The sequence below is a fragment of the Hippichthys cyanospilos genome, chromosome 3 (genome assembly GCF_059441005.1).
Source record: "Hippichthys cyanospilos isolate Australia breed blue-spotted pipefish chromosome 3, RoL_Hcya_1.0, whole genome shotgun sequence".
Lineage (NCBI taxonomy): Eukaryota > Metazoa > Chordata > Actinopteri > Syngnathiformes > Syngnathidae > Hippichthys > Hippichthys cyanospilos.
The window spans coordinates 5,564,993-5,588,800 of record NC_142371.1 but is presented as its reverse complement, the minus strand read 5'-3'; the positions used below and the strand labels follow the sequence as shown (position 1 = coordinate 5,588,800).

At 37.9% G+C, this 23,808-nt stretch overlaps 2 protein-coding genes across 12 annotated transcripts in view; both read right to left on the bottom strand.

The window, feature by feature from the left end:
- Positions 1 to 14,149, bottom strand: part of LOC148425598 (protein MTSS 1-like) — a 36,405-nt gene extending 22,256 nt beyond the window's left edge. For all 11 annotated transcript variants that reach the window (XM_088410445.1, XM_088410446.1, XM_088410454.1 and 8 more), the window contains exons 1-3: positions 13,715 to 14,149; positions 10,957 to 11,018; positions 4,442 to 4,515 (exon numbers count right to left, since the gene is read on the bottom strand). In XM_088410445.1, coding sequence (XP_088266571.1) covers positions 4,442 to 4,515; positions 10,957 to 11,018; positions 13,715 to 13,786 — 208 coding nt within the window. In that variant the 5' untranslated portion in view covers positions 13,787 to 14,149. The remainder of the gene's footprint in view (positions 1 to 4,441; positions 4,516 to 10,956; positions 11,019 to 13,714) is intronic.
- A 1,402-nt stretch (positions 14,150 to 15,551) lies between these two features.
- LOC148425597 (protein MAL2-like) lies at positions 15,552 to 22,705 on the bottom strand. The gene is made up of 4 exons (XM_088409398.1): positions 22,466 to 22,705; positions 21,368 to 21,538; positions 17,986 to 18,186; positions 15,552 to 16,717 (listed from the first exon to the last, which is right to left on the bottom strand). The coding sequence occupies exons 1-4, from the start codon at positions 22,580 to 22,582 to the stop codon at positions 16,646 to 16,648; spliced, it is 561 nt and encodes a 186-aa protein (XP_088265524.1). The 5' UTR covers positions 22,583 to 22,705; the 3' UTR covers positions 15,552 to 16,645.
- Between the last annotated feature and the right edge of the window lie 1,103 nt (positions 22,706 to 23,808).

The following is a 23,808-nucleotide window of genomic DNA, read 5'->3' as shown; positions in this document are numbered from 1 at the left end:
ATGTTGACACTGTTGCTTACAGCAACAGTAATATAAATGTATAAAACTTCCATTAACCATCTTTCTGCGTAAATACCTGACGTTATGACCTGCGGCTTATAGTCATGTGCGGCTTATCCGTGACTTTTTTTTCTCTCTCAATTTTTGCTGGTGCGGCTTGTATACTGATACGGTTTATAGTCGGAAAAATACGTTATTTTGTTCAGCGATAACAGAGAACACAGCAGGAAAAAAAAAGGAGGGCCCAATAGGCAACAGCTTCCAATTGTAACGTGTCACAGAAGAGTGTTTATAATAACTGAAGGGCATTTCTTTAACTGTAATTTACTGAACAGGTCCCGAGTCTGTTATATTTAGATTTGTTTTCTATTCATAAAATAAATGTCATTTTTTATTCTGCACTTTAAGGGCAATGTTCAGGATTCACACAAATTAAAAGGTAACTGTTCTTAAAAAGAATGGAGCCTATATGAACCATGATGCTCTAATCCAGGGGTAAATTTCATGGCATCTGCAGGCACCAGGTAACCCCCAAAGATCATATGAGTAGCCCCAAGAGCCGTTCTACAAATATCTGACAAGTGATAGGACATTGTGATTTTCTCCGAATTTTACAAACAATTAAACATAAATTACATTTACATAGCATATTATCCTTGATTTTCATATTTACCACAGCTCTTCCATAATTATTGTGAGAAATCATTAAAATGATCGTTATCGTCGGATTAACTGGTAGACCTTAGTAACAATTTTGGGGAAAAATAATGTCCTAAAAATGATCCCGACATGCTTAGTTATCAAGAGTGTCAAATGGAAATTTAGCATTTTAATGTACAATTTTGTTCCAATCCTCATTTTTGCATATATATATATATATATATATATATATATATATATATATATATACAGTCGGCCCCCGGCTTACGAACACCCTGATTTACGAACAATTCGCCTTACGAGCGTGAATCACGGAGATTTTTGTCCCCCACTTATGTACAAACCTTTCGCCTTACGAGCAATCCGATATGCCGACCGTTGAGTAAATGTGTTTCTCGCGTAACTGCGTCAACAAAATTAGCAGTTGCGTCATTTAAAACATCAGTAGATGCTTGTGGAAGTTGCGTGAACGCTATTGGTCTTACAACGTCACAGTGACTGTCTCACTCACGGTGTCTAAATATATTACCATTTAAGTGAAGTGTTTGTACAGCTAAAGGGAAAAACAGCTGACATGAAATTAAATGTGCCGATTGCAGGACAAAGAATTGTCATTGGTTTAAATGTGTTTTTTTTTTAAATTAATTGTCAATACATTCCAACCGTTTAAAAAAAAAGTGCGAATAATTATCAGTCAGTCACGGAGATGCCAATATGCTATTGGTCGATTAAGGTCACCCGGTCTCACTCACGGAGATGCTATTGGCCGGCGTCACACGTCAGTCACAGAAATGCCGATATGCTATTGGCCGAACGCCTTTATCTAGCTTGATGGCACAGGGTGGAAGGAATGAGAGAAAATAAGTGAAAAACGGAAGGGAGGAATGTTGTGAAGACTTTGCAAACTTTATCTGTTAGACATAGCTTCTAAAATTACCAGTAGCAATAAAGGAAGAAGTAAGAGGATGATGTTTTAGCATCTCCGTGACTTACACCTTGACTGAAAGAGTCACTCTGACATTGTAAGACCAATGGCATATCTGCTTCGCCGTATTGAGTTGGTCTCTGCTCCCCTAAGCTTCCACCCAGCTCAAGTCACGTCGTTCCAAGGGTAAAAGACATTTTTCCTTTATATTTGCTAATTAATGCAACTGTACAGTAGATTATGTCACTCAATCTCAATATATGTGTACAGTCGTGATGTTAATACCTAAGGCTTTTGCGCGCGTTGCACGCATTCACGAATTAACATGGGTTTGGATTGCCCGTTATACGAACATTTCGAGATACGAGCGTAGCCGCTGAACGGATTAAGTTCGTAACCCGGGGGCCCACTGTATATATATACACACACACACACACACACACACACACACACACACACACACACACACACACACACACACACACACAGTATTTATCAATTGCTGTGGTGCTTGAGGGTGTTGTGCAAGTTTGTACTTGGCCAAGATCCCGTAAATCTAAGGCTGAGTGTATTTCTGACCATTTAGGTGGTTTAATTGCTTTCTGCAGTGATTTGTAAGTTTCTCAGGATGGGGTCGGGTCAAAGGGGAAGAACAGAAACTTGATTCACAACCATGCAAAGAAGTTGTACAGAGAACGGGATTCTACACTCTAAGAGAACAGACACTCTACACGCTTAGGCTAAAAGTGAAAAAAGGGACAGACTTTTCAAAGAAGGCATTGAGGCAGTGGACTAGTTCAGGATCTGAAGCTGCTCTGTAATAGAAGCCAAGTCATGAATTGAGCAGGGCACAGAGGAAAGGTCCTTCCTTTTTTTTCCAGTCAATGTAGTTCACTGGACACAGAGAGGGCTGAAACATCACATTCATTATCAGCTGTAATTTTTTCATGTATGTTGAAAAAAAAATGTTTTTACTAATTTCAATAGACAATAGGATCGGGTATTCAATACGATTCAGTAAGATTGCCTGTTGTGATGAGTATTAGCAACACCGAATAAAAAAAAGAGATGAACGAAACATTTACAAATGTAAATGCTAATCTTAAGCACATGTGACACACACACACATGCGTGATGTGAACATGTCTCGAGCTGGGTCTGGTGTGTTCCATATATGGCGTTTAATAATCAGTGATTTGGCCCCGTTTTGGAATTAAAGGCCATATGGAATTCATGGAGACACACACTTATTACGACCGACGGATATGCCTTTATGTCGTCTGAGGTATTAGGTAAGCTATTTACATCAAGTCAACTGCATGCTTGGAAAGACCTTTTGCATAATATGGGCCTTCATTAAGTACTACAAAGAATTACCTGAAAGAGTGGTTGTCATGTGAACTGCTGAATTGTTCAAATGATCCCTCTTCTTAACAAAAAAAAAAAGGTTTTGTTTCTTGTGTTTCTGAGGGAGGGGTTAAGTCAAAATGTTCTTTAAATAATATGTTCTTTGGGGCACTACTACTCTAAAAACAGATTTGCGATTTAGATTACCAAAATACATTTTCATACATGTAAACTATCAAATGCGTCTTCGATGACATCATATTTTCTCACAACTTAACATTGAGTTTTCTAATCAAACTCCATCAAAGATAAAGTTTTAACAGAACCCACACAGTCTGGCGGAAAATGCTAGATGCATTTCAGCTTTTTGATGATAGTGCCAGAGTAATAACTTTCATCTCAAGTTCTTCACAACTATAAAAACAACAGAAGCAACGGCTGTCTCATACTGTATCAAAGTCAGCAGACTCGATAGATCAGCTTGTCAATCTTCAAAACGTCAAGGCGTTACAGTATCAGCTACAAAGGTTGCTGCTAGCTTTGAGAAATGATAAATGTTCTGCCAATTATCTGGTTTTATTTTTCTGAACCGCTGGCCATGGTACATTTCAATGTGAATGGCAACCAATGTGCGGGGATTCTTATGCTTTGTCTGTTTGGCATGGGGCTGGTAACTTTGTTTGAGAAAATGTGTTATGTGATTTCTTCACATTTGTATTGTTACAATTATTTGTCAAGTCGAACATTCAAGAGTGCGTTGCACCCAACAAGTACAGCATCCTTGACTACAGTTCTGAAAGTCTCACTTGTCAGATATGTAACAACAATTGTAGATTGTAGAGAATTCAGGGTACTTTGGTAAATATTTAAACTCTAAATAATCATATATAATCATAATCAATATTTAAACTCTAAATAATCATCAGTATTGTATGATTTGTGAACTGTAGGTTTGGATTAAAACCAAATGTAAATGCATATCTTCTCTCAGCTACAACAAAAAAAGCATTTTCTGTTCCTTTTAAAAAGCCAACTTGATAAAAACATTTTGAGAAATTGCCTTAGTGGAGGGAAATTGTGCTAAGGAGCAAGACAATTACATGATTTTGTCAGTGCACAGGCGCACATGCATGCACATACACAAATGAGAGCACGACAAAAGAGCCGATACACACTGACAACACAGTAACTTAATGGCATGAATTCGTAAAACCAAGTGTGTGTAACATGTGTCTGCTAGTCTAGATGTAGCGGAGTTTAAGTCAATGGAAGGAGCACAGTCAAAACAATGCCACAACGCCAATCCTGCCGCTAACAACAGCATAGTGAAGAATTCAATACCCATTTGGTAATGAACCAATTAAAAAAAAAATATTCCCAGCACTCTGGACAATAGAAGGTGGTTAATGTGTGTCAGTTGATTCAGGACTGCTGGGTAAATGTTTTACTTCAAGTTCCCCTGACCAAAGCACCTGCTAAATGCCACAAAGTAATAGCTTTGATTCCTACCTCTCGAGTTGGTGGCCACATCAGCCACTTTCTGAAAAGCATCCAAGAAAGCAGCCAAGGCGAAGACTGTGGCTCTACAAAAAGAAAAGAAACCAGTTTCAGTTACATCAAAAAACTTGCTAAACAACCCCTCCCAAAAAAAGCATCCTATTTTGCAGCCCAAGTGTTGATAACAATATTTAAATTAAAAGTGTTTGAAGGTGATTTGGGGTAAGCAATGACCCTTTTTCTCAAGACATAGTACTACTTTTTTATAACTTCTCTGTGAAGTCCCAGTTTACATGCACTGGTTAAAATTAATGATGCTTAATGCCCAATTTTAAGACTGATATCCAAACACACTCAACTCTTAAATAGTCACATATAATGATGCTAAGTATTGATACCACTATTACATTTGATACCCAAAACTCGAATAACACCGAATAACAATGACAAATTGCGTTAAACGAAAATACCTACCTATTCCAATAAAGCATTTTGTTTCAAGTGTCATTTATTTCAAATTAACTGCAATGTTCGATTCTTTTATTTTGTCATTTCTCGTTTGTGAGCCTAAAATCGTTTCAAGATATGCCAATACCAGTACCGGCTGTCATAGCAAGTACGGATACTTTGAAATAAGGCTTGGTATCGGTCTGATACTTGGCTGACAACCAGGTGTCCAAGGTGTCCCCTGCCCACTGCCTGATGACTGCTGGGATAAGACACCAGCAAGCCTGCGACCCTGGTGGGGATAAGCAGCTACAGATAATGAATGGATGGATGGATGGATGGATGGATGGATGGATGGATGGATGGATGGATGGATGGATGGATGGATGGATGGATGGATGGATGGATGGATGGATCAGCCTGATATAATAAGGTATCGGTACTATACATACCTAGTTATAATTTAATACAGTATTTGACCATTTGTCTGCATGTGCATTGTGGGCCAATTTATGTTCCTTCAAGCTCAATTAAAGTGTTTCAGATTCAACAAGGAAGAGTGGCTTGTTGCTCCTCTGGAACTGATGTAACTACTTCATATACAGTACATGTTCTGAATACTGTAGTTTCTGTTTAATAAACATATTTTGGACAGTATATTTTCACATTTTATTGCTCATGTGTGAAGGAAATCATATATTAGGTTGTTATCATTAAGTGCTTATTTCTTGTCTAGAATAGTGTGCATTGCTATCCATGTGTGCAGTCCTAGTTCATCTCGCCCCAGTCCTTAGATAAAGCTGTTGACGCAGGAAAGTGTGAGCTGGGACCTTGGTACAGCTGTTGGTGGCGCCCGACTGGCTCTTTTTGTTATGTCTTGTAATGTGCAATGCTTTGCTGAATGAATAAAAACCAGGCAGGGGCGCTTGGGCAGTTGAATTAGTGCCGGGGAACTCACGAGTTCGTTCGCCGAAGCTTTTTCCCCATGCCATGGTATAGAAAAGTCAATCTTGGCTGGTCTGAGTTACTCTTTTTGCTGCTCAGCAGCTAGGCTTGTCCTAATCTTCTTTTAGAGATTTCTCTGACATCATGTTGTTCCACATGTACTGTATTTTGTTAACATACTTGAACGTTCACTCAGGACATGTACCGTAGTTTCCCACATAAGGAAATTCCGTTATGAGGAAAGATTGGACAAGGCAAATCAGATTCCTTACTAAAGAATACTTACTGCACTTGTTTACTTCCGAGGTCCAACAAAAACTCTTTACAACAAACGAGACTTTTCATAACCACTGACAGAACACCACTTTTCTTATTGTACAAATAGCTCATAAAAGTGTAGTATTGGCTAATAAGCAGTTTGAGAGCAGAGTTTACCAAAAGATTCATGGGTGTGGCTTGACCAGGGGAAAACACACACACACACATACAACATAGGCATACTCAGATTCCTTTCTATTTAAAGTACAGAGCTGGCAGTGGGGACCTTTGGCCAACAGATCATTTAACCAATACTATGAACCTATGAACTGAATGCTCTGACAGTCTGATCAGTTCAGGCTATTCATGTTAAAGGGTTCCAAGGCATAGAAATTAGGCTATAAGGACACATCCACGATTTTTCTCACAGGAATTATTATCCTATTAACATTCTTACATCTTAAAAGTCGCAAAACACCTGTTCTTCTGAGAGATTAAATTTTATTGAAGCCAGTTTATAAAAGACTAGCCAAGCCAACCTTCACTCCTCATACACTGTGGCAAAGTATAGCAGAGTGCTCAACCTCTGACAATGATACATTGAGTGCTGCTGCCACTGTCTATTCTTAGTGCAGCAAAATGTGGAATGTAGCTGCGGTTCATTTGGATCTTGGAAAGAGGGTGAATTTAACAGCACATTTCAGAACCTAAAATTCAACCAACGCTGAGATGATAATTTATCAACTGTACTTTAGCCATTGCATGTAGGTTAGTTAGCAGTGTAACAAAACAATGGGATGGAAAACATTTTTGACTCAACAAACCGAATTGATGTTACATTTTAAAATAACTGCATCCTAATATCGCATTGTACAGCATTAAAGATTGTCATTCAGTTATATTTTTAGAAATTATTTCTGTAACGATCATCCCATTTATTAATCAGAGAAAATGTTATATGCCTTTTAAGTAGGAACATTTAATACCACTTTTACAGACCGATACCTGAACAAGTACGCAACTCTTGTGCCATCACTGATACTAAGTACCAATAGTAATTTTGGTAGACCAAATAACACCCAGCCCAAAAAAATGAAAAACAAAACAAGGACATCATTTTGCAGAAAGACCTATCTATTCCAATATAGCATTTTCCCTAAAATTTTATGATATTAATGGCATTTATATTATACAAATATTTCATTTCTAGTTTGTAAAACTGTTCCAAGAAAGCTGCCACCAGTAATATCTGTAGATGCGAGACATCAAGCCTGCTCAGGTGTGGCAAGGTGAAAACAAAATACAGAACTTTTCCTTCTGTTCAAACAAATGAAGTCGGCTATGGGGTAAGTTTTCGGTTTTCGAAAAAGAGCAGGTGATGTTGCTAGTAAGCTATGGGCTAATAGTGAGTGAGTGAGTGAGTGAGTGAGTGAGTGAGTGAGTGAGTGAGTGAGTGAGTGAGTGAGTGAGTGAGTGAGTGAGTGAGACAGAGACAGACAGAGAGACAGACAGAGAGAGACAGACAGACAGACAGACAGACAGACAGACAGACAGAGAGAGAGAGAGAGAGAGAGAGAGAGAGAGAGAGAGAGAGAGAGAGAGAGAGAGAGAGGGTTGTGAACATGTGCGGGGAAATAGACTCAACATAAAATGACAGAAGCCACAATGTATTGTGAATTGATACTCATAATAGTTGAATGGCTGATTTGAAATACTGCAATTGTTTCTTTAATATTGTTGTAATTTACTGAGAAACATATACTGAATATACTGTCTTTCTGTCCGTATGCTGATTAAACCTCAAAGTGATTTTATTGTTCAGGGAATCTTCCCCTTTACAAATGTAGTAATCCCTCAAGAGACACAGCTGAATCAGCCAACAAACAGACCAAAGGAGACTATGATTAGAAATCAGCAATATCACCTCTTTTAAGTTGTGTTGCACTCAAACCAAAATGGGCAGGAGGGAGAAAAACGCCATCGTTGGAGAAAAAAAAAATGGCTGAACACTGTAATTGGTTGATTTCCTAGGTGCTTTGCGAGAGGGGTGCGCAGGGGCTAATTACAGAGCAGTACCCCAAGGACATCATTACACACATAGATGTATGCCACATGCACTGCTTGCTAGCCACTTATCAGAGCCAACGTGGGAAGGTGGGTGTGTTTGACCGTGTGTGTGTGTGTGTGTGTGTGTGTGTGTGTAACCCAGTCCCACAACAGATTACAGAGTTCTATGGGTGGATTGGGTGTGGGGGTGGCTCTGCTGTGGTCAAAACTACTTCTTTTGCTAAATTGTAAGTGGCTACAGAAAACATTAAAGCAGACCAAAAAAGCTGGATAGAGGTTTACCATCAGAAGAAGTAGGAAGTGCACTCTTAGCGATGTGAACACTAATAAGGTATTCAGTATAAATGGCATCAAAACAGCTGGCCCATCTACTGCAACCCACGGCAGAGTGTTTAGTCCGATAATCATGTAAGAGTTTGACATAACACAGTAGTCTGTACATACACATCAATACACTTTTTTTTAACAGTTCACAGTTTTTAACATAAAATGTGTGAAAAGGCCCAAGCCAAGTAAATATTGTACATGTTTCATATTCAATTTTACAATAATATAATTCAGGAAAATAACATTTAAAATGTGGGCAACATTGGATGTGATCAGATCCATATTAACTGTTTAAAAAAAAAAAACACCTTGGCCAAATGCATACATCTCCTGCAGTTGGCTTATTTAATTGGAAGGACGACACAAAGAGATGAAGTGGAAAGAAACCCCTCATGCTAAAATGGTGCCTTGTAACTGTGGGAGGAAACCGGAGCACCTGGACAAAACCCACATGGACACGGGAAAACCATGCAAACTCCACACAAGAGAGCCAGAGCCTGAAGCAAACTGTGGACCTCAGAGCTGTGAGGCGGACATGATTACCACTCTTCCATTGCCCACCAGCCAATATAGGGCAGCTGGTTTATGGTACACGCAGATATAACAGAGCACACCAACACTGGCAACAGTTCCAGGACATCAACGTTAACATAACTACGTAGTTTGTTGCTGAACTGAATTGACAATTGTACATGAATTCATAGCAACATTGAGTTATTTGATTTGTGTATTGGGACCAACAGTTACAGTAAAAAGAATAGTCGGGCTGTTACACTGCAACATGCTACCGGGAATAACTTCAAAATAAAAGCGTACCAAGTCAATCATGTCCATATATCATTTGGTAAACTAAGGTTTATTTTGAAGTTGGCCTTTGCACCATGTATCCGACACGTTTTACTGTCATACTGAGCATTAACAATTGCTCCTGCGACCGGTTTGACATACCATTTTTTTCTGATGTATACAAAAATAAGCAGGTATCTCGGGCAAGAAAAAAAAAAGTCTTGCTTTCTTTTTTTTTTTTTTTTTTGTAAAACGAGCTACTCAAATTCCTGAGGACTCATTTCACTCCAACCTGAGACAGACACAAATGAGTGGATTTCGCTGCTGATTTTACATTCATGACTTGCCCTTCAAAATGTATTAATCTTATCCCTGACTGGTATAGGATCTTCTTGAGTTTAATGTGACCGAAATGATGACACCTTCAGCTAACAAACATGGAGAGCTTCTTGTTTTATGGTTTCCACTGATACTGGGTCACAGTAAATTGGTTTATTGCAAGTCTTTATCTTATGTCGTCGGTATGACAAATCTCAAAGGTTTACACTGATAGAACACCATTCAGCTGTAATTGCAACGACTCAAGTACATTGGCCAAAATAAACCTTTCACCTGAACAGTCAGTGGCCACAATGTACTGTATTTATTACACTAACGCAGTGCACAGACACCTTACTGTCAAATAGGCAGTCATTAGCAACAAGACCAAAATTCTCCACTGATCTTAAGCATGACAGGGTCACATATTTAACCCCTAAATGATGGTAACTCTGGAATAACATATCACCACAAATCAGTCGTAACACTGATAAAACAGAGGAATGGAACACAGTGCAGCCGCTGGACGCTATTGTTAAGTTCTTGAGTCTTTATGCAGCTGTCACTACGAGTCTGTCCTGGAACACGAGGACACTTCCCAGGCAAGAGATCTGCTGTGCACTGTTAATCAGCCATAGTTACAGTACTTGGGTAACAAAAGGCTTTTATCTCAGCTGTCATGAGCTGTTGTGTCTATTGACACGTGGCCACTTAAAGCGACCAAGAGAAGTGGCAAGAAATGTCGGCCATTAGCAAAAGACTGGCATGGAGGAGTGCTAATTAACAGCCTTAAAGGGCTACTTTATATATCTAGTCATTTTCAGCAAAAATTTAACATTTTATCTATAATTAATTTGATATCTACTTACATGTGTACAATTAATACCTGTAAAAACACATTCTGTTACTTGAGGTTGATTGAAAATGACAATGTTCTCAGGGCCCAAGTAACTACTAATGACCGCCCACCTGTTTTCTGGGTTGGGTCATGTGACGCTTGCAAGCTGACCTGTTATTGGTAGTGTGCCTGTGCCTTGAGCACATGTGATGTCGTTGTCTGGTGACAGCAAATGGCAAAATGTGTTTTTAAAGTATTAATTGTATATGGACACATAGTAAGTTCTCAAATAAATTGCTGCTGAAAATGTTTGCCAGTAAAAGCGTCCCTCAAAAAGAACTAAGGGACAAACAGACAGAATGGGGGGAAAAAAGGGCATTTAGAGCTTCTGACAATGCTTGATGGTCAAAGGCTACCAATTTTGAAAATACTGTTTAAGGGGTCATTGGTGAGTCATTGATTCACTGGTGGAATGAATGTAGCACCGCAAAGTGACTAGCCATCATAAGCATGCAAATGGCTTGCCAAAGCAAAAGCTCACCTGAGCTGTGACTGTAGTTTGCCAGCCTTGGTGGTGAAGTCCTCCCATATCGGGTAGCTGCTCTGTGAACAAGAAGTGTTCGTGTCATTGCCATGTCAATTTCTAGTTACTTAACATTAGATAAGGTGCAGTTTAGTAGCTCATTCTAAAACAGATTACTTAAGTCACTCTCCAAATATACTACTTTACCTTCAAAAAGATAACAATCATGAATACAAATATTTACCATCATGTCCTGTAGAACTGCAAAATGGGTCACTGGCTTCTTTGGGAAAAGTCCCCTCACAGCAAAACTATTAATATTATGTCATAATGAGCTCAGCATCTAATGAGAGTCTAAATTTACCAAATTGAGGTCTCTGGCTCAATAGCCGAAAATAACTGAATCTAAACTATGGCAGGAAAATATGGTGTTCACAGGAGGCTGCAGGCTATGAAATGGAAGTCAGCAGTGAAACCGCACAAGATAAAGAGAGGCAAGGGCTTGACCAAATGTTTGCCAGTGATGTGCTACTACTGTCAAGTGCCTTAGGAATGTTATGTTATTCTGTCGAACATTACACCCAACAATGACTAGCCTAAAGCTCTTTCCATCAACTAACTTTTACCCTTCTACATTACATCACTAGCTGCTCCCAGAATTAAATAGATCCTACTGAGTAGGCACATTTGCAAAAATATGTTCTAGTTGGCTTTGGCCTCCCTCTTTTTTATGTCTATTTCAATCGTTAAGATTGCTTTTAAAACAGTTGTTCATATATTCATTATAAATTCATTGTCAGGTAAATATGCTTGTTTTAACGAATACTGGCGGACCTTTAAATATAACCACTCCAGAGTCGTTGTAAAGAACCATTGTTGATATCTCAATAACCAGTGATGCAAATACACCAAAATATATTAAATTAATATCTTATTTTTTAACGGTGATATCACCAAACAATGTTGATATTACAGTTTCATAAAATACACATCTGGGCTGTGTCACACACAAGTTCAGATTTGCCCAACTGCAGTGAGAGAGAGTCTGACTCGCTCAAATTACTTATGCTTGCAGTACTCATCGCTTCTTCTTACATGAAGGGAAGAATAGACACATTTACGGGCTGTAACTATAGAATAAACTATGGATCTGTATTTTTGTTGTTGTTGTTGGCCCAGAGGTGCAATGAGACATGCTGAGAACATGCTGTATTTTAATCAAACAGACAAATGTTGAGAGAAAGCCAGACAATGCTTCAATAAAAAATGTGGAATATCAATTAATGTATGAAACGAACAACGTTGGGACACTTTTGATACTAGGGCTGGGGGAATGCTCTTAAAGAGTCCTATCAAACACGTGGCTCATCACAAAGTCTTCATCCATGTCCACCTTCCACAGAAGCTTACTGTTGTTTTGCTTTTGTTTTTAACTTGCTCCTGGTGTCTTTTGCACAACATGTCAACTCACTCCTCTCTCGGCAAGTGCCCCCAGGAAAACGCTCTACTGTCAGACATGTCGAGTGCTGTCATTGCAGCTGTCACTAGTTTGCTGTTGACTAGGGAATTTTGCGTACTATGCACCACATGCATGTGGCACACCTCATTATAGTATGTATGCGCATCACTTGAGCATTCTCTGTGCATATGAGACAATGCGTCGCCTTGTGCAGAAATCTGGCCCCTTATGAAGGATGAGGCCCTATGCACAATTTGTGTTTCGTGCTTGGTCAGATATGGTATGCCGTTGCTGGCTTGCTCGGTGATGCAACTCCAACCTGCATGGCTAACATATTTACTGTCGCTTTAAAAGCTAATTTTCTTATTTTTGTTGGTGCGCTATAGCAATTCCTTACAATCTATTTTAACGATGTGTTATGCAACATAATCGTTGTTTCCAAACTTTTGAGTGGTGCTGTACCAGTTGTAAAATGCTGACCTCAATCCAATTGAGATCTGATGGCATGGCCTTAAGAAAGCTAGTGACATCAGACAATCCAGGAATCTTTTGCTATATTGCAACAATTTTTGATGAGGAATGGTCCAAAATCTAACCCCTATCTATAGGAAACCTTTGAAATAGGTTATTGCTGACAAAGGAGGGTCCACCAGATTGGAAATCCAAGCAGTCTTACTTCCCATCACTGTTAACATGTAATTTTCAAATAAAAAGAAGGAAAAAAATGTTTGGGTTGATTCTGTTATTTAAGTGAAAAACAAACCGCATTTTATGACCAATACGAAGCAAATTAAGACACCCAAATGTTTTCCCATACATTTTCCTTCCAAGTGTAGGTGGCAAATCTTTGCGTCGAATCAAACGTGTGTGATAACAATTGTTTCGACCCCCCTATCCTTAATGTCACCCGCTTTAGACCGGGCGGACATTGCTCCACTCCGACGGTCAAATTCTTTCCATTCCATCGGTGCAAGTACAGCAGCTGAGACAGCAGCTAATTGGCAGTAAAAGTAATATGTTAGAAAAAAAAACAAACAAAAAAAAAAAAACAAATAGACGCCCTTTTTTCACCTGTCTACCTCCAAATGGATCTCCTCCACCCCCAAAAAACAATAACACACCTGTACGAAATGTTTCATTTTAAACATGGGGGGGGGACCCGCCTACCCACATAATGTTTTAAGAAGTTTAAAAGATAAAACAACACAAAGGCTCACATTAGAAGTGAGCAAAATATACTCCGGGAAATCATCGACACCACACAGAAGTTACACCAGCCTGCTCTGTTGGAACATGTAGTATAATCGTTAATCTTACCTTCATGTCTCCGATAAGAGTTTGGAAGAGTCCTCCGAGCGCACTGCAGTCCTTCTCGATAACAGCCTCCATTTTTGAGACCACCTTCGAGTGATCGCCTCCACTTTCGGAGTCCAGAAGGTGAGGGGTGAAAAGTCAACCCGAAAAACAAAGAATAACCGAGAACCGAGCGAGAACTTGAATAGCTCTTGCTGAGAAATGAACAAGCGCCGTTTCTACTATTTCGCCGCAAAGTTCAAGACTTCCCGGTGCACTGTTCAGTCCGAAGAAACTGTTGGAACAAGAGTGACATTTAATTCCCAGTACCGTCTCCGCGTCGACTGCTTCAGAGCCATGCTAAAACACAAAACACGTCAAGTAAAGCCGAAACCTAAGACCGGCAGGTAACCAGTGGAAATTCAGCGGAATGTCGTCCCTTTGCAAACACCTTCTGACTCAGGCGGTTGAACAAACACCAAGAGCAAAAACATAAAAAGCTAGCGACAACCCGGAGAAGTGTGCTTCCGGTTATTTTTTGCGACACAAAATAAAAGCATCATTATAAAGCATTACGAACATCCATCCATTTCCTATAGCCGCCTCTCCTCATTTAGGGTCGGCGTTGAACGTTGTAATCGAGAAGCAAAATTAAGTTGTGAAAGTAAAAGAAAGTAAAGAATGGATGAATCGATGTTGAAGTGGAGGATAACCAGTTCAACTGTTTTCAACAACAGGCAACGAGGCTACAGTTTGCCCTGAGTTACTCGGCAATTCTAGACAAATTAAAAAAATATATACTTTAGAGTCCTCTCATTTGTTAACTGCTTCGTTTTTCGTTATAGTGCAAGTTTTACCGTACAAGTGCTGCGTCTGAAAAATGAATACCAGTTAACATTTAGTGACATCTAGTGATCAAAAATTGAATGACAACGACCACAGACTTTTCCCCCAAGTATGAATGAGATAATGAATCTCATGTGCCCCAACGCAATGGAATCGCTCCAAAGTATGAACGTGGGGGAATACTAATGTTCAAGTTTGAACAAAACAGCGTACTGTATAGATTTATGTAAGTTGTACAGACACAACACACACACACACGCACGCACACGCGCACGCGCACACACAAACACACGCAAACACACGCACGCACGCACGGGTGCATATGAATGCACACTTATAACGTGTTTGAAATATAGAGGCAAATATACAGATGCACAAGTAAGTGCATATCAGCAAATACACAAATTGTTTCATGTTGTACTGGCATTTTCTTTTTTGTTGTTATACATTTTTGAGGCAGTAGCAAGTGCTATATAGTATACTGTATATATCAGTATATGTATAGCGTATAGTATATAATATAAATATACTACTATTAGATTAGGGAAGCATTTACTTTTTTCCTAATACTGTATGTTTTGTTGACTGTAAGATAATTAATACGAAGCGTATGTTAAAAGTGTGTTAAAATACTTAGCCACGAGAGGTTGACAGTGAGCCAAGTATAAAGTGGAGACGAGTCCGCTTTTACAATCACAGTACTTGTACGTATTGTACCCATTTCCCTCAAAGTCAATTGTTATAACATGGAAAACTATTTTTCGACAATACTTGCTCAGACAAACAACCTCTTTTTCACCGGTCATGATGTACCCCCGTTGGCCCAGTGTTGTTAAATGAGTTAATCACCGTTTCTTCCTTGTTATGCACAGTTTACAACAGATTAGAAAAAAAGTCTATAATATTGTTGTTGTTCTTTTTTTAAGTGCGAAAGAGATTTGACCAATGATGTATACTTTTTACATCAACTTTGTATAAATAAAATGCCATAACATTTCTTTTTGGAAGATTTTATTACATTTTCACTTTAAAAACTATTATTTAACAGAATGTACTAAAATGGTAACAAAGGCACAATCAATCAAACATTTTATATAAAATTAGTAATAAATTATTGTTGCGATACAAACTGATTGCCTGCGCTTATTCTAACTAATTATAATAAAGCGGCAAGGCATGCAAAACGGATTATTGTATCATTATTTTGAATGGAAATTAACTTTTAACATGCATTGAAATAACAGTTTAGGTTATTGGTATGTTAAAATTATTTAAAACACTCAAATATTGGTAGGCTTAAGTGTTCGATCCCTCATATTAAGAAGATACACAATGATGCCAACTACTGTAATTAAGTATTAATACGTATAAAAACAAATACTTATGTAATTCTTTAAAACATCAATATTGGTTGTTGTTTTTTTTTAATACTATCTGTTAAGGACAAACTACACAGTGACATAATTTAAAAAAAGAGCATTTAGAAGTTCAAATACAATATCAATAGCATATATTTAAAAATTCAATAACACATGTTAATTCTGAAGTACGTTTCCATTCTCTTTGCATCAGTGTTACAGAGCCTTTTCAAGGAAATGTTCAAGCATACGAAGTTTCTGTTGCGGATGAAATAAAAGTAGCATGACTCAGTGAGTTTAGTTAATCTGGAATTGGGAAACATGACTTTCAGTGAGGATGTGAACCCAGAAGAATAAGGAAGTGACAGTGTTGATATGAAAACAAAATAAAAACAAGTTGCATAAGCATCACTAACATGACTAATGTAAATGAAAAACGCTAGTAGCACATGTGTCACAATATGTCTAACGTACATGCCATTTGCACTGTCAGCATTTTTCAATGTTGTCTTTTGTACTCAGGACCCCTCTCAAACATGTTTGAGAGGTTAATGACCTCAGAATAGTGATTGGACGTTCTGTAATTCTAGTCCAATATCACAATGAAAATCAAGGCGCAAATTGATCATACATGAGATGGGCATATTCCACTCCACACTGAACAGCAGCACGCATTATGACACAACAGTATTGTTGCAGTATGTTTCCCCTGTTGCTGGACAACAGGTGCAAAATCAGTTTGAGTTTCAGTTTAAATCCTCCATCTCCTGAAGGCCATCACCAAACTGCAGCTGTAGCATAGTGTCACCACAAATGCAAATATCTGTAAGCGTAAACAAACAGAATGTAAATGAACCCGTTGGCCAGAATTATATTAAACATCAGCCTTACTTTAAATAAAGAACTGTATCAGCAGGCTAACAATCCGAAATACATTTTGACTGATATTAAAACACACAAATGTCTCATGAGAATTTTTTATGTGCTGGTAGCTACCCATAAAAGTATCACTATATATTTCATGATGTGAATCCTGTAAAATGTTTGTTTTATTTCCATGAATACTGTAAATTCAGCCCGGCAGTGTTTTGAACTGATTAGCAATTAAAATGAATCTGGACATATATATTATTAATCTCATTTGTTGATAGTACCAACAAGATTTCTTCCATTTCCATTTCTGATTAGTTTCCCCACTTTAACCTGAGCAGAAAGTGTTCTTACTGCACACATTGACTAAAAGTAATCTTTCTTTTCCTCTCAGTGACATCCTTGCATCACACTTCCGGTTATACGGTGCTTGTATCAACAATGACAGCATTTGTTGTCTGTTAATAGAAATTAACTTGACTAAATTAACTTGACTGACTGACAGGTTAATTTCTACCACTAATTTCTACCACTGAGTGATTTATTCCAATAGGTATTCTTTTGTATTTAAGTACTATAGCTATTAACTAATTTGCATGCATATATATTGTTTTTGCAAAATGATTAGTTAATGTAATTTGTACATGCACAATGGCAAAGGTAACTTGAAGAGCTGGGTCTCTGTATGAATGATGTTCATTTTCCTCTACAGCATGGCCATTATGAATGCCCGCATTTACATACAGTCAAGAATTCTTTTAAAATCTGAATACTGTATTGGCAATATTTTTTTAATGCTGTTCAAACATGTACACTGTTGCAAATAAATTCATATGTGGGTTTTGAAAAACCTGAATAAGACCCTTGCGTTACTCCTTTTCTAACCCGAATATGTGGTCATGTCTAGTTTATTTATAATCTAATAATAATTAAATCAATAATATAATCACATTCAGGTTACACGAGCTAAGCATTGATTCCTCCAAACAAACAAAGCAAAAAAAAAACAACAACAAAAAAAAACCTCAGACCCTCGAAGAGCCTCAACTTGGGAGCTTGAGGAAAACAATTATTGTATTGTTACTCTGGTAAATGACATGAATATAGCCGTTGTGTTAGTGAAGACACTTTATGGAAAGGTTAAAGGGGTTTAAATAGTATGAACAATACATATGCTGACAAACAAAAAAAGAAAGGCTTTGCAAAAAGATTTACACTCACCGTAGCCACTACGTTAATATTGAATTGGTTGCGAGTCAGCACAGTGAATACATTTCCCCGAGGGTAGTGTATACACATTACAGTCCCTGTGCTGTTTGGCAGGGGTGAGATGATGGCTCCTCCATTGGCTGCGGTTGTCGCTGCCTCCAGCACAAAGGCAGCAAAATAAAAAAGCAAAGCTACAAAATGGTAAAAAACATCCTGAAAGTCAAGAAGAGAACATGTTAGGAACGAGAATGGTACTCAGCACTCACATTGCCAACAAGACCCGAAAGATAAGTGGAAGGCCTGCTTGTATCCGAAGTTCACATTTTGTTTGCAGTGAATGACTTGAGAGACACTTTATACAACTACTCAACAACATTTGCCCCTCTATATGAGCATTGCTCAACCTCATGAGCCAGTTAGGGAGTCCTTAAATCAGTTGTAGCTGGTATTGACCACACATGAGGATTTGTATTGTAAACATCGATTTACCATTGTTGGCCTTAAGCATTTTGCAAGGAGATTGAGAAAGAAAATTCACTCACACACATCACACCACAGGATAAATAATTAGAAGGAGAGTAATGTGTATTGTAAACATCGATTCACCATTGTTGGCCTTAAGCATTTTGCAAGGAGATTGAGAAAGAAAATTCACTCACACACATCACACAACAGGATAAATAATTAGAAGGAGAGAAAAGTTTCAAATTCGATTAGATATAAAGGCACCGCTATGACTCCACCGTTATTAATTATTTTGGTCAATATTAACATCACAATTATTCATCACGATTATTCATCATGTTTGGTCAAACATGTCTTTATTTCCCTTGTTTTAAACAAACTATATAAACAAGGCTTCAAGGCTTAATACTTACAAATTAATAATAATAAACTAAAATAAATAAATACATAAATAAATAACTTAATTAAATAATAAAATAAGAAATTCACCCAAAACATGGCCAAATCCTGGCACACAGGGCAACACAGCTAACGTACTTGCTGAGTACAAACCAATGAAAAAAATTACAACCAACCCCATCATTTACTTTTATGCAAATGTAATCAATCAGCAGTCAAATGTCATTTTCAGTCATTTCAAACCAAATGTATTCCAATTCGAGAAAGCGTCATGAAGATGTCCTGACTCCGCTTATGTGGCTGACGGATGCAATATTCCCTAAATGTTCCGAAACTTAAAAAAATTCTAATCGTTATACCGTTAACATTAATTGGATGGACCGATACTTTTGGCCTTAATTTTTGGGAATAAAAGTATGTCTTATATTTGGGTAATTGTGGTAATCTGCTCAAATTAGCAATGGTATATAGCACCCATATAGTATCAGATCAGACCACCAAGTAGGTAAAAGGGCATGAGCTAGTGGTGCCAAAACCCGGTCCTCAAGGCGCGCTTTCCTGCATTTTTTTTATGTTTCCGTTATCCAATGCAGATGATTCTAATAATCAGCTCGTCATAACACTCAAAAGATGCTTGATAGCGATGCTGATCTTTTGAATCAGGTGTGTTAAGAGGCCAGAAAGACCAAAACCATGCAGGATAGCGGTCCTCGAATTAAAACAAAATCTTCTTGGGTTTGTGCTTGGTAAGGGTTATAAACACAGGAAGTTTCCAAACATTTCGGGTGTCAAATTCAAAATAAATTGTAAAGGTTATATAAACATACAGGACAACTCTAGTGTGTACAGCGTAGTCATTAATTCCACACACTAAAACAATACACACACCACAAAAAGAAGAGAGGACAAAAAATTGAAATAAAGGGTTGTCATCATATTACATAGGGAAACAAAAGAGTGAGAGGGGAGTTTGTGTTGTCAATTCTGTGAGACTGTTGGGACAACAACAGCGAGGTCTTTGTTGTGTTCTGATGTGAGCTCAACATCCATGTCGCTCATTGTTCTGATGAAAACAAACAACACATGCTTGTCTTCTCCTGGGAGCAAAGCTTAGTTCCATGACCACGGCTAAGAGGCCAAACTTAACAGAAACTGTACTGGTTCCTGGGCTTTGCTTACAAAAATTTGGAATAAATACACAATATTTGCTCCAATATATCCAAACAAACACACGCATACACACACACACAACCCCACACATTTTACATCTTTGTCAGAATAAATGAGACTTGAAGTTTTCCCACAATGGAGCTCCTGGTAGGAATCCTAATTAATGACTTGTGATGACATATGACTACTAAGAAAACCGCTATTGTTACGAGAGCTTTTGTGGCGCATTTTGAATGATCATACCATTAATCTGGCCAATCCTTGAGAGCCAAGGAAGCACCATTTTGCACTGAACAAAAGGAAAACTGATATTTTGCAGGTTTCCTACACAGAACTGTTAACAGTTGCATAGTCCCAAGGTGATGTTAGCCGCCAGGCTAACAACGCTCTCAGTCCTCCTATGCAGTTTTCCTCATGACCGCGCAAACAACGACCATTAACGTGGACAAAAATCCTTACTTTTGCAAGCTATAACCAGGTGAGCACTGCAATTTACAAGTGAAAGTGAGCAATTGCCACACTTGAGCAAAAAAGCTTGCTTGACTGCATTACTTGCAAAGTTGTACTACCGCAACTTTTGAATGGGGCATTTTCCTTCTCCTGAATATTTACGTTTCATTTTATTTATTTATTTTATTTCATCATATGTGTTTTTTTTACAAAATAAGTATTTTAGGAACAAGGGGGGAAAAAGATCATAGAAACTTCCCATTCATTTCATTCAATTAAAGGAAAAATGCTATATTGGGAATTTAGGACACAGTGGACCAAAAAGGAAGTTATTTTACTGTATCTATTTTGTTTGATATTATTTTCAACAGTGTATTTACAGTCGACCTCCGTTATTCACGAGGAATTGGGACTAGGCCAGCGCACATAGCAAGATACCTAAATAATATTGACGCTAACTATTTTTTAAGATATACAGTATATATAATATGATGTTACTTCTCTGGCTTGCATGTGGATAGATTTTCCTCCATGTAGCCAGTTAGATAAAATGAGTTTGACGCTTCCGATTTAAACTGTGTTGGGCCGTCAGTTCAAACACTTACAAAGTTTGAAAGATTCTTTTTTTTTAAAGTGGTAGCAGCATCATAACTGAAGTTTTTATGATCAACCATTGTTAGTTATGCAACTTGTGTGCTGTATCCCATTGTACAATACTCTAAACAGATTTACACTTGCATCAAAGCTTCTGCTGATTTGATAACATAATAAATGTGTTAACATAAAACAGTCCAACTTTTTCCATACATGTCTGTATAGTTAGTGTGTTCTTAAGTCAATCTTTGAAGAGCTTAGGCATAACCTGGCCTCTCGAAGAAACGAGCTAATGACAAACTCAAATACTACCTACCAAAAAGTTCCAGTCAATACTGATGCGGTCAGCCAGGCCGGTGATGAGGAGGATGAGGTAGGCAGAGGAGAGGAAGAAAGCAGTTACAGACACAAACATCACCCAGCCTTGAAGCAGTGGGACTGGCACGTTGGAGGAAGCCACCAGTATCCATACTAAGCCACCAAATAACTAGAGATACAAACACAGAACGTCAACAACTTACTCTCTCAGTCAGTGTTTCAAAATACTCCCGTAATGGCATATATACCTTGCTTTTAGTAAAGGGTACTTTAACATAATCACTGCAGTCATTGTCAACTCAAAACTATTACTATATAATGCAATTTTGCCAGAACATCGACCTCCTCCAAAATTACATTTCGAAAGTCAAACAACACCTGTTTAAACCATTCTTGTGTATGAAGTTACTGAATCAAGGGACACATCAGACATTTAAGCTTCTAAGGTGAATGTAACTACAGTAGTGTGCTTTGTTTTCTAGGGTGGGCGCGGTTTTGAATTATTTTTATACCTCTGCAGAGGGCTACTAATGACAAAGGCAAAAAAAAAAAAAAGTGAGATTACGGTAATCACAGAAGCATAACTGCAATTCAATGTACTATGGGACATGATCTTGCTGCTCAGGTAAATGCAATTAATGGCATACGTCAACAATAAATTATGGCTACAATCTAGAAATATAATGATAATGAATATTATACTTATATTTAACTGTAAGTTGCAATAATTTTAATTCTAATTTATAACTAGGTTTCTTTCTTTTAGCTTTAAATTGTGACTTTTACATGGCCTCAAAGAAGTTTTAAGATGTTTTCTTATGGGTGATATCAAACGTTATTTGAGAAGATCACCTGTAACACAAGCAACAATGCTATAAAGGAATATATACTTACATGTCATTACAAAAACCTGCTAGTCACAATTCCAGCATGGAGATAAAGGAAAGCTAGTACAAATAAGGAAAAGCTCAAAGGTGTCATAGAGCATGAGATCACCTTGCAGTTCTAAAGGTCGTCAGGAGAGACCGCGAGGTTGCTCAACTCTGCCCTAAAACATCCACTATTTCAAGCCCATGAGTTCTTGATTAACACTTACTATTTCGAAGCAGATAAGCGCCCCAGAGTAAGTCCTAAGAACTTCCAATCCTAAAGGCAGGGAAATTGTAGGCGCTGGAAAGGTGGTGGCAGCAGGATTGGTGGCTGGTTCCGACATCTCTCCGTCCGCCTCTCTCTCTCCCTCAGCTCTTTCTCGGCCTCCTCTCTGGCTATCTCACCCCCCAGGGAACCCACAGGCACAAAAGGACAGGAGACGCGGGAGAAATTCCTCTGGTGTCATGTGTCCGACAGAACAGGTCGAACAGGTGCACCGGCCACTCCCTTGCAGCCTTTACGCTGCTTTCAAAGACATCATGGAAGCCTCAATATCACAAATGGCATTGGTTTGATGATTGATGTTGATTACATCAAATGTTCAGAATAAAAAAAAACAACAACACTTTTTATTGAAACAAAAGTGCTAAAACTTCAAGAGTTGATCAATTGGAAAAGGATCCAAATTATGTTTCGGGCAGCTTTTTATAAACTATCTTTCTGTTTCCAGAAGCCTTTCAGAGTAAACCCATACAAAGAGAGGAAATTTTATATTCAAAAGACAATGTAAGAACTTTTTTTTCTTAGTTTGGAAAATCTTTGAACTCCAAATACTGTGGACACAGAAAGGGGAGGATGATCTGCATTGTTTTTAATTTCCTTTTGTTTATTGCACATTAGCATACAGATAATGTTTTGTGGTAAATCATTGCTAATTGTTTTGTTTTAGTTTGCAAACAGAACAAAAAAGATCATTTGGAACTGAACAAACTTTTGAACTTTATGTCTGTAGTCATAGAGGTTACAACTACAAAAGTCTGTATGACTTATTCCTGTTTATCCCCTTTGAGTATGATTCATGCTCAGTTCATTGTTTTATTGCCGGTAAGGAATTCATTTCTTTCTTAGACTGATTTTGAATTCCAGTGATGCTTTTTTGTATTGCCTCTATTTCTTGTTTCAAATTAAAATTCGTTGAATCAAAATATAGTAACATTAAAAATGTTTTTTTTGTTTTATTTTTTGTAATTCCTATCACATCTGAAGGCAACAAGTCTGCACTTGATTGTCCAGTTAAAACACTAACTTATTACTTTTTTGAAGAAAGAAAATAAGGATGAGCTGGGTCATAACGAGCGGAAGTAATGGATTACTTATAAATGAACAAGAGAAGAAATGAAGCCAAATGAAAGGACAATGGTGTGGCTACTAGTTAACTAAATGCAGGAGCAGTCAAACAAGAAACTGAGTGCAGAATTAAAGCTGTTACTATTTTGTTGGAACAGCCTGCCACAGTTAATGTTTAGCCAGGATTTGGAATACAAAAATCAATATTAACATAACCTCCGC